The 11,837-nt window shown below is 43.2% G+C and overlaps 1 protein-coding gene across 2 annotated transcripts; it reads right to left on the bottom strand.

The window, feature by feature from the left end:
- Positions 1 to 6,589: 6,589 nt before the first annotated feature.
- LOC110528059 (adaptin ear-binding coat-associated protein 2) lies at positions 6,590 to 11,121 on the bottom strand. 2 transcript variants are annotated; one of them, XM_036983612.1, is made up of 8 exons: positions 10,236 to 10,419; positions 9,321 to 9,421; positions 9,071 to 9,175; positions 8,804 to 8,885; positions 8,575 to 8,683; positions 8,312 to 8,453; positions 8,106 to 8,190; positions 6,590 to 7,828 (listed from the first exon to the last, which is right to left on the bottom strand). In XM_036983612.1, exons 1-8 carry the CDS (start codon positions 10,343 to 10,345, stop codon positions 7,789 to 7,791), a joined length of 774 nt encoding a protein of 257 aa, XP_036839507.1. In that variant the 5' UTR covers positions 10,346 to 10,419; the 3' UTR covers positions 6,590 to 7,788. The 2 variants fall into 2 exon arrangements, with proteins under 2 accessions (XP_036839507.1, XP_021465522.2); XM_021609847.2 differs by lacking the exon at positions 10,236 to 10,419 and adding an exon at positions 10,915 to 11,121 and having other exon boundaries at positions 7,405 to 7,828.
- Between the last annotated feature and the right edge of the window lie 716 nt (positions 11,122 to 11,837).

Raw genomic sequence — 11,837 nt, 5'->3', positions numbered from 1 at the left:
CCATGTCCTTCATAAGATAGTTACACTCAATTACAATGAAACAAAATACACAGTATTATTGGATTAAAAATGAGCTGCACATGTTGATGATATCAACTAAATCAATGCAGGATATTTGTAGGGCACACAATAATATAATTTATTTCACAGACCCTGCGCGATGAGTTCTGAAGTTTTTTAACAAGGCTGTCTGTGTCCATTCATCATTCCTATCAATGATATCATTTTTTCAGTCATATTATAGAATATGTGCCAAAGAAGAGTTAGGCTACACAGAATAAAGATGACGATTGTAGGTTAAGGGACATGCATGATCCATTCTTCTGTGAATGCGAAAAGTCAGTCAGTGTTTATAATGTTGCAATAATTAAACACCCACCATAATTAACAAGAAGGGAAAAAACAAACCATTTGATCCACTTTACAGTATCTGGTGGCCCAGTTCGAACACCTTCCCTACAACATCACTTCAATGCTTGAAATACCATGGTAACAGACATGCCCACAAAAGAGAAGGACTCAGAATGCCAATACCAGACCCCTCTATTCACAAAGCCCAGCCTTAATCACAGGCCCACAACTTTCAGCATGTTCTCATTTTGAAAGGAGATGTGCATCAAATGTTCAGCCATTATATTCTGCCGCAAAACTATTGTATATTTGGACAATGTTAAATATCACACATCATTCAATTTCTCATGTCTTACTCTGACGTTTTTGGGGGGTTAAGGGCCCTCTTGTGGTTTCCCGGCAGTGCTGCATTGTATGGAGGCAAGGGTACTAGATACTACATGCAAGGGTACTAGATACTACATTCAAGGGTACTAGATACTATATTGAGCATGATCCGAATGTTAATCTTTGTGAATAAATTAACTTGGAAACATAGTATTAGGTTAATCAATTAGGTTAAGTGGTCCTTTATTACTAAGCAAATACCAGTAGAGCTACTGTTCTAATAAGCACTTTAACCAGCTAGGTCTACCTGGACCTGGGGTAGGCCTATAGCCTATTACAGGTCAAACCAGTTTAACCTGGGTCAGTGTTCTACTAGCTGGTAAAGCATGTGTAGGCTATTAGGAGTAATACATTTGGCAGTTTTAGCCAAACTCTCTGCTGTATCCCTGAAATGTCTCTGTAAAACTGTACCAGTGGTATCCAAACTAGAGAGTCCTTGCATTACAAAAACTTACGCTATAAGGTTAAATAAACTATGTTAGTATTATAAATGACTAATTAGGGGTTCAAGCAGCGAAGCTGAGTGAAACCCTATTGTATTTGTTGAAGTTGATTATTATTATTTTCCTTCTGACGATTTAGTGAAAAAAAAAAGTAAATTCCTGTGAGTTGGTGAGGCCTAGAACAGGGGTCGGCCACAGCAATGTAGAAATTATTATAATCATGTTCTGGCCTATAACAAGTGATTGAAAATGCAAACCTTTGAAAGCTCATGCTCCTCACCCCATTTGAACTAGAGCCCTGAAAATCTGTATGAAGGGGTTGTGGCAGGTATCAAAACTCTTCCGCGGTAGGTAACACTTAAGCTTCCTCGCCAAAAGTAGGCTATCAAGGAGAGGAGGACCGTCCTCCGTTTGCCTACTAACGAATTGACACACTCCTCGACCACTCATCGGTTTTCCGATACCACAACGGCCCTCAAGGAACTACACTGGACTTGATGCAAACTGGAAACCACATATACTGAGATCGCATTTATTGAAGCAGGGGATTTTAACAAAGCAAATGAGGTAAACGCTACCGAAGTTCTATCAACACATTGAGTGTAGTACTCGCCTAGGAAAAACACTAGACCAATGCTACTCGCCTTTTCGAGATGTCTACGAGGCCCTCCCCTGCCCTCCTTCGGCAAATCAGATCATGACTCCATTTTGCGCCTCCATTCCTATATGCAGAAACTCAAACAGGAAGTACTCGTGCTAAGGTCTATTCAATGCTGGTCTGACCAATCAGAGTCCAGGCTTCAAGATTGTTTAGATCACCCGGACTGGGATATGTTCTAGGTAGCCTCTGATCATATCACCTCTACCTTACCTGACACCCTAAACCCACTTAAATTTTCTTACCGCCCCAATAGATCCACAAACGATGCAATCGCACTGCACACTGCCCTATCCCATCTGTGCAAGAGGAATACCGATGTCAGAATGCTGTTCATTGACTATAGCTCAGCATTCAACACCATAGTACCCTCCAAGCTCATCATTAAGCTCAGGGCCCTGGGTCTGAACCCCACCTTGTGCAACTGGGTCCTGGACTTCCTGACAGGCCGCCCCCAGGTGGTGAAGGTAGGAAACAACACCTCCACTTTACTGATCCTCAACACAGGGGCCCCGCCAGAGTGCATGCTCAGCCCCCTCCGGTACTCCCTGTTCAACCATTACTGAGTGGCATCCAACTCAATCATCAAGTTTGCTGACGACACAACAGTAGTAGGCAGACAAAATCACTTTTTTGCCCGCTTTGAGGACAATACAGTGCCACTGACAAGGCCTGCAACGAAAACATGCGGTCTCTCCTTCACTGCAGCCGAGGTGAGTAAGACATTTAAACGTGTTAACCCTCGCAAGGCTGCAGGCCCAGACGGCATCCCCAGCCGCGCCCTCAGAGCATGCGCAGACCAGCTGGCCGGTGTGTTTACGGACATATTCAATCAATCCCTATACCAGTCTGCTGTTCCCACATGTTTCAAGAGGGCCACCATTGTTCCTGTTCCCAAGAAAGCTAAGGTAACTGAGCTAAACGACTACCGCCCCGTAGCACTCACTTCCGTCATCATGAAGTGCTTTGAGAGACTAGTCAAGGACCATATCACCTCCACCCTACCTGACACCCTAGACCCACTCCAATTTGCTTACCGCCCAAATAGGTCCACAGACGATGCAATCTCAACCACACTGCACACTGCCCTAACCCATCTGGACAAGAGGAATACCTATGTGAGAATGCTGTTCATCGACTACAGCTTGGAATTCAACACCATAGTACCCTCCAAGCTCGTCATCAAGCTCGAGACCCTGGGTCTCGACCCCGCCCTGTGCAACTGGGTACTGGACTTCCTGACGGGCCGCCCCCAGGTGGTGAGGGTAGGCAACAACATCTCCTCCCCGCTGATCCTCAACACTGGGGCCCCACAAGGGTGCGTTCTGAGCCCTCTCCTGTACTCCCTGTTCACCCACGACTGCGTGGCCACGCACGCCTCCAACTCAATCATCAAGTTTGCGGACGACACAACAGTGGTAGGCTTGATTACCAACAACGACGAGACGGCCTACAGGGAGGAGGTGAGGGCCCTCGGAGTGTGGTGTCAGGAAAATAACCTCACACTCAACGTCAACAAAACTAAGGAGATGATTGTGGACTTCAGGAAACAGCAGAGGGAACACTCCCCTATCCACATCGATGGAACAGTAGTGGAGAGGGTATCAAGTTTTAAGTTCCTCGGCATACACATCACAGACAAACTGAATTGGTCCACTCACACAGACAGCATTGTGAAGAAGGCGCAGCAGCGCCTCTTCAACCTCAGGAGGCTGAAGAAATTTGGCTTGTCACCAAAAGCACTCACAAACTTCTACAGATGCACAATCGAGAGCATCCTGGCGGGCTGTATCACCGCCTGTTACGGCAACTGCTCCGCCCTCAACCGTAAGGCTCTCCAGAGGGTAGTGAGGTCTGCACAACGCATCACCGGGGGCAAACTACCTGCCCTCCAGGACACCTATACCACCCGATGTCACAGGAAGGCCATAAAGATCATCAAGGACATCAACCACCCGAGCCACTGCCTGTTCACCCCGCTATCATCCAGAAGGCGAGGTCAGTACAGGTGCATCAAAGCTGGGACCGAGAGACTGAAAAACAGCTTCTATCTCAAGGCGATCAGACTGTTAAACAGCCACCACTAACATAGAGAGGCTGCTGCCAACACACTGACACTGACTCAACTCCAGCCACTTTAATAATGGGAATTGATGGGAAATGATGTAAATATATCACTAGCCACTTTAAACAATGCTACCTTATATAATGTTACTTACCCTACATTATTCATCTCATATGCATACGTATATACTGTACTCTATATCATCGACTGTATCCTTATGTAATACATGCATCACTAGCCACTTTAACTATGCCACTTTGTTTACATACTCATCTCATATGTATATACTGTACTCGATACCATCTACTGTATCTTGCCTATGCTGCTCTGTACCATCACTCATTCATATATCCTTATGTACATATTCTTTATCCCCTTACACTGTGTACGAGACAGTAGTTTTGGAATTGTTAGTTAGATTACTTGTTATTACTGCATTGTCGGAACTAGAAGCACAAGCATTTCGCTACACTCGCATTAACATCTGCTAACCATGTGTATGTGACAAATAAAATTTGATTTGATTTGATTACCAACAATGACGAGGCAGCCTACAGGGAGGAGGTGAGGGCCCTGGTGGAGTGGTGCCAGGAAAATAGTAATCTCCCTCAAAGACAACAAAACAAAGGAGCTGATCGTGGACTTCAGGAAACAGCAGAGGGAGAACCTCCCTATCTACATTGACAGGACCGCAGTGGAGAAGGTGGAAAGCTTCAAGTTACTCAGTGTTCCTCCGGCCACACAGAGAGTGTGGAGAAGGCAGCGCAACACAGCCTCTTCAAGCTCAGGAGGCTGAAGAAATTCGGCTTGGCCCCTAAAACCCTCAGGAACTTTTACAAATAAGAGCAACTTTTACAATTAAAGGCAACTGCACCGCCCGCAACCGCAGGGCTCTCCAGAGGGTGGTACGGTCTGCCCAACGCATCACCTGGGACACACTGCCTGCCCTCCAGGACAGCTAGAGCACCCAATGACAAAGGAAGTCCCAACCCCTCAGGGGAAGCCATGAAGGTCAAAGGCTTGCACTGGCTTGAGAGATGGAACCTTGAGTTCACCTTAGCCCAAGTTTGACACAGTTCATTGGAGAACTTGGGGCACTGAGGAATGTTCACTCTGCCCAGAATGCTGTTAGGGTCTGGTTTAACATCCGGAGCATTCAGAACCCTATTGAGGAGCTCCTGCATATCAGCTGATGAACAAGGCGCTTCACTCTCAGCTCTCTCTGAGCCATAGTTTGCTGATCCAGAACGGGCCTCAGAGGTGTCTTCATTTAGGTCATTACCAGCAAGGATGGAGATAGCATCAAGATCCTGTCTTAAGTCTTCAGCTGAGCCTTTTGGGCTGAGAGAGCAGAGCTGCTAAGACAGAGAGGCTGCCTGGGCCTCCAACTCATCCAGAGTAGGTCCCGTCTTTCTTGGAGGGCAGGCCCGCTGCGCTCCCAGCGCCTCTAGAGTTTGTCTCCATCATACTTCACGTGCCAAAAGTAGCACAATAAAAGGAATGGCATTTTTTTATTTGACCTTTATTTAACTGCAAGTCAGTTAAAAACAAATTCTTATTTTCAATGACGGCCTAGGAACAGTGAGTTAACAGCCTGTTCAGGGGCAGAACGACAGATTTTGTACCTTGTCAGCTCAGGGATTTGAACTTGCAACCTTTCGGTTACTAGTCCAATGATCTAACCACTAGGCTACGCTGCCGCCCCATGCTCTAAGCCTAGGCACATCATACAGGTGGAACGGGCATCAACCGAAGCCAAGCAAGCATTGCATTTATTGCAGTAGCATGGATGATCTTCTCCCTGTCTAGACAGAAGTGGAAATACAGATATGTCTTACAGATCAGATCATCTGTATAACACCCCGTTTATACTGTATGAGGTATAATTATATAGTCCTGTTGTCATGGCAATATGTGAATTAAGTAATAATAGTAATAATATGTAGTAATAATATGTGAATTAATTAAGTAATAACATTATATGGATATCAGAATATATTTGGGGAAATTCCACACACAATCCCCAAAAGGAATGGATGTTAAGAGCCAAACTCAACTGACTCCGTAACAGAGTAGGTGTGAGATGTCTTGAAAATAGACTGGCCAACTGCTGCGAGATTAGTGAGAAGTGATGGTTGCTGATAATGGGCTACACTTATGCAGCTATTCCATTAAAAATCTGCCATTTTCAGCTACAATAGTAATTTACAACATTATCAATGTCTACACTGTATTTCTGATTCATGTGTTATTTTAATTGACTTTTTGGTGGGGGCTTTTCTTTCATGAACACAGACATTCCTAAGTGACCCCAAACTTTTGAACGGTGTTTGTTGCAATATATCATAACAGAACGAGAAATAAAATGACACTGAAAAACAAAAACAATACTCACTCTACTCTCCCTTGCACCTTCTCCAAAGTAACCACTGTGACAGACACGTTTTAGTCCAGGCAGTCTTGACACCGTAATAAGACAATCATAATCCTGAATTCTGGTGTCAGATGACACACTGGCACAGCTCCCTGTTCACTGAAGCAAAACAGTTGGAGGCTTGTGTATGTCATACGTCAGACAAACACCAGTCATGGAGACCACGTCTAAAGTCAAACTAACTATGTGTTAAACAAGCTTACCACTGCTGCATTGCCTGTATCGTGGGAATAAACCTGACAATGCAAACATAAAAGGAAGAACTGAACGACAAATGGTTTATTTACAGTAAACATTTTGCTTTACATTTTATACAGGTGATTTTGATTTGCGTAAGTCACTTGGAGCAAATATTTGTCGCAAATTAAAGCCAAAACCTCAACTCCCCCCATTTCGCTGAAAAGGCACTCCTAGGGTAAAATAAAGGATGACAAACAGAGAAACTCAACAAAAAGGACAGGAAAGGTTGCTAAAGATTTATGATATGTAAACAAATAACAGAAAAGACTAAACGCATCACACACATCGACCAGAATTCTACTTATCTGGTTAACTTCTAAAAACACTGTCAATGTTGACTTTCTCTGACCTACCTCCTCATATTTCCCCAAATCCAAACTAGACATTGGTTTGATCTGGCTGCTATACTAACAGGCCCAAGATATCAGACTGATAGGAACAGATAATATACTTTATCTTAACCAAGGGGCCAGTTTAAAGGAGGGTGTGGAGCAACATTGAAGCAGAATCAACTCCCAACCTTGTGAAAAGACACACCTGTCCTTCATATTCTCTCAAATAAAAAAGTGAGGGACACAAGTTATATTTGAACATAAAAAAGAAGACAAATCCTCACCCTTTCCAACAGAAATAAAAAAGTAAGGCATACAAATACTCAACTTTACACAAAATGTTGGATGACTCCATGAGATGATGAATGATGCTGGCAGGAGTTAGTAGTATGAGGTGAAGGGTCAGAGATAAGGGGAAAGGTTGACAGCGAGATGTTGACATCAATATTTGTGTAAAAATTGAGAGACATTTTGAGGGATGGACATATAAAGATAATGAGCGGACCGCCACCTTAAGGTGTTATTAACATGGAACGCACATACTTTTCACCTGGTCAAAGTGACAGCAAAATAGGTATCAGTACTTCAACAACAAAATGAAATGTCACGTCTGACTGCATAGTTAAAATATCTAAAAAAAGAGTAATATTGTCTTTTGTGTCTAAAAAGGATGTGCTGGTCAATCATTGACTTGATAGTTTGAATCTATACATCTGGTATGTAAAATGTGTAGGTAACGTACAGCATCATGTGTCAAGCAACCTGTCAAGTTGACAGAGCTCCCCCACCTCTCATTTCTGTTGCCTCAATCATTCTGTCCAGGGAATGTAAGGATCCTGAGTGTGTGAGAGAGTGTGTGTATGTGGTCCATCTCACAGCTAAAACTGCACCCATCCTTTAGCAGTGTCTTGACTGGAGCTGTGGAGAAGGGGAGATGCAGAGGATGATGAGGATGATGAGGATAATGACAAATGTGAGAATGTCAACATGGATGGATGACAATAAAATGCTAATATGGACACCGCCATAATCACCAAACTGTTTAAAAGCTTCACTCAAGGGGATGAGAGACTTGAACCCATCAGGGATTTGAGCTAGTAACCCTATGATTCCCAGTCAGTTTCCCTTGCCACAACACCATTCTGAAGGCCTGCCAACTTCTTTGGTCTAAACCATTAGCTCTTCTAAGACTGACCTGGCGCCAGCCGCTGTGAAGTCTCCCCACAGGTCTGCAGTAGACTGGGCGGAAGGGACCCGGCCTCCAAAATCTAAAAGAGAAGCTGGTGGGGTAAAAACAAAGAGATTATTTAGAATGTAGGGAGGTTATCCATGTTAAGCTGTGAAAGGGCAGTGATAAATGGGACATTTTGATCATTGAGCTCTATAGCCTAAAGAGGTCACCTGTGTTGGAGTGTGTAGGTGGAGGTGATTGCTGGCCTCCAGGAGGGGATACAAGGACTGCACCCTTAGCCATTGGTGGAGGAAGGAGAAGGCCACTACCCATGGGCCGAGACTTAGCACCTGGATCCTTCTTCTTTATGTTCTAAGACAAAGAAAAATTATTACATTTTAAATGTCTTCCTCACTTTTTCTTCACATCTCATTTTGTTTCTCCTCTCATTTCAACATGTTTCCCATCTATTTCTGTAACCTCAAATGCTCACCCCAATGCTGATCTTGATCGTCTGGCCCTCTTTAAAGCCTAGGTCCAGTTTGGGTGCTGTGCTCTGAGACGCTTCCTCTTTTGCCAGCTCACCTTCCTGTTTTACCCACCTGTAGAAAAGGACACAGAGATATGTTTGATTTTACTTCATGCTCCAATGTGAAGATCTATATTGAAAATGGACATTGATACCAGACCAAAGAGAGGACAGGTATGAGAGGTTGACTCACTTAAAGTGGTCTTGAAGAGCCACATTGAAGTCAAAGGAGTCGCCACGATCAGCAAACCCCAGGCCGATAAATGCATGTCGTCCTATATAAAACAGAAGTGCATGAGAAGACAGATGTACAAGCATACTGTATTTAAATGACTAATCTGCAATTAACCTTCCATACCAGACTGTACTGTTTTCCGCTAAAATATATTTTCAGCATAGCATATCAGTTTGCATGGTGATGTATTTCTGCTGCTGTCTTTCTGGTGTGAAGGCACCTTACCACTGCCATCCTCTATCCGCACCACAAAATATCTGCTGGAATCTGTGACTGCCTCCACCACACATCCAGGATACTGCTCCACTGGGGCTTGGGCAAACAACTCTCCTAAGAAATACAGAATTCAGTTTGCCTCAAAGTTGGATATGATGGTATGCATCAGAAGCAGACAAGGTGACAGCCAGTACAAGACATGAGCGCAACAGCGGTATTGGCAGATGTAGCCATGACAGTCGGACATCTAGTAGTTAACCTGAGTTTTTGTCCTCTAGCTTGATATAGGCAAGCTTTCCTATGGATATTATTTTCATCCTGCCGGTCCATGCTGGCTCATCCAGCTTCCAGTCAGCTGCTCTGAAAAACAAAGAGAAGCACCATACCTGCATGTCATGACTCGGCTATGTTACTGGGCTATTGGGCCTACTACACAAAAACCCATAATCAAACTGTGTAATGCAATAATTAGTGCAATCTCAAACTATGCAACAGAATGAGTCTTATGCTACATAAATAACATCACACTCTCACCCAGCAAATCAGGAGTATTTGTATATTTTTGGGTTGCCCAAAGAAGCATTTTTTATTTGATATATAAGAGCATACAATTTACAATTATTGACATAAGTGCAGATATATCCTTGTTTTTCTTATTAGAAATAACCCCCCACCCCACCAGACTACTTTAATTATTAGCATTTTGGTTGTGTATTCTCTAGATAATATAACATATATTTTTATTAACCTTTATTTAACTAGGCAAGTCAGTTAAGAACAAATTCTTATTTACAATGACTGCCTACCACGGCCAAACCCAGACAACGCCGGGCCTATGGGACTACCAATCACGACCGGATGTGACGCAGCCTGGATCTAGCTATACAATTGTATTAGCTACATATCTTTACATAAGAACCAGGATCGATTTTCACTAGATACACTTTTCCTCTGTAATGTTAGCTAGCTACAGTACATAACCAAATAATTTTATAAATAAACCAAGATGGACCACAGCCTGCCGTGTCAAACGGGAACAAATGAGTAATAGTGGGCAGAGCAAAGCACGAGCTAGCGAGATCCTATCGGCGCGTTCTAGCAGGACATTTGCATATTTCCGTTAGGGAACGCCTACAATGTATAGTGCGCAATAATTTAGGGAAAGTCTACAAACCTTAGCCCACTCTGTTCGTAACTGGTTCTAGTTTTGGGAACAGAAAACTGTATTGAACTCAAATATTTAATCGATGAGAAAATGTACTGAATGTCGGCCATATATTCCATCTATTTTCATCTTCTCCCATTGCCGGTCACTGGGCTTCCTCTCACTACCATTTAGTAGTTCACTACCATATACTACCATGTATTGGGTGGAAACGCCAAACGGATGCTTCACATTTATACATCCGGTGAAACATCTCTCTTATTGTTCTGTGACATAACTGTACCATGACTGACTGAACGTTTGAGCCACCGTAGAATGTACCGTGCTTCCTGCTAACGTTTCCTGTAAAATAATTTGACACAGCAGATGTGTTTAGCATTGCACACCGCTTGAAAATAATGCTGACATGCCTATTTTAACTGTTATATCTTACATAGCTAGCTCATTAGTAGTAACTAACCTGGCTAGCGCTAGCAGCTAGAGATCCTAACAGTGCCACATTATAACAGATTCATTAAAACGTTATCCCCAAAGTAATCATCTTCTCGCCATGTTATGCATTCAATAACTGAATCATGTCAAGCTAACGTTAGCTAGCAACAACCTTGATGGATCCTCTCCACTTCTTCAGGTTGACATTTGAGTAGTTAGCTAGAAGAAAGTTTATTAACAAAGAAAAACAACTCACCGATATCCACGGTTAGTGGCGCGGGGTGGGATCTTGTACACATGAACCTCTGGCTTTACACAGATCACTGACTCGTAACCGCTGTCTGCCAGTGCCATTTTGGCAAGTTAAAAACTTCCAAACTTCTAACTGCCATGGGGGAGGGTGAACCAGTCTCCACTGTGCAGCTCAAGAGCGACTCTCTTGGAGAGGATGATTACTACAGTAGCTTTCAACGAGACAACTTTTATGGTGCTTATGACAAGCTACGTTTCCATCCAATAATTGGCGAAATGTTTTCATGGCGAATACTTTAAAATCCGTATAAAAACAATATGTGAATTTTCACACCAGAGATGTGTTATCATGTCACCAGAAGAAGACCCTCGATATTTATTGGAAAGGCGCCTTGCACTGTCACCACCCTGTGAAGGTCATTATAATTTATTTAATATGTAGTTTAATAAACTGAATGCTTACCCGACGAGTCGTAGTGGGCGGACCACACAACATGCCATTGCGTGACTCCCAAGTTTACTTCGATATGATGGTTATTGCCCCAGATTTCTCGCATAATTAATTGTACCGACACAAAAGATCCCACATTGTCTAGCATATTTTATTTTGTCAATGGAACGTTAACCGAAAAAAAGTTGTTTCCATCAGGCCTGTCATGCCATGTTTTTCCCACAGTTGTGTTAAGTTGGCTGGATGTATTTTGGGTGGTATACCTTTCTAGATATACATGAGAAACTGTTGAACGTGGAAAAACCCAGCTGGGTTGCAGTTCTTGAGACACTCAAACCAGTGTGCCTGGAACCTACTACCATACCCCGTTCAAAGGCACTTAAATATTTTGTCTTGCCCATTCACCCAATGAATGCCACACATACACAATCCATGTCTCAATATTCTCAAGGCTTAAACATCCTTTAACCTGTCTC

This window comes from Oncorhynchus mykiss, chromosome 7, assembly GCF_013265735.2.
Source record: "Oncorhynchus mykiss isolate Arlee chromosome 7, USDA_OmykA_1.1, whole genome shotgun sequence".
NCBI lineage: Eukaryota > Metazoa > Chordata > Actinopteri > Salmoniformes > Salmonidae > Oncorhynchus > Oncorhynchus mykiss.
Note: the sequence above shows the minus strand (reverse complement) of the source record. Positions and strands in the feature narration are given on the sequence as shown.

Coding starts and splice junctions, on each gene's coding strand:
- LOC110528059 (XM_036983612.1), bottom strand. CDS start 10,345: ATGGAATATATGGCCGACATTCAGTACATTTTCTCATCGATTAAATAT. Junction 8,454..8,574: donor CGATCAAGATCAGCATTGGG/GTGAGCATTTGA, acceptor TCTTTGTCTTAG/AACATAAAGAAGAAGGATCC. Junction 8,191..8,311: donor ACCTACACACTCCAACACAG/GTGACCTCTTTA, acceptor TTACCCCACCAG/CTTCTCTTTTAGATTTTGGA.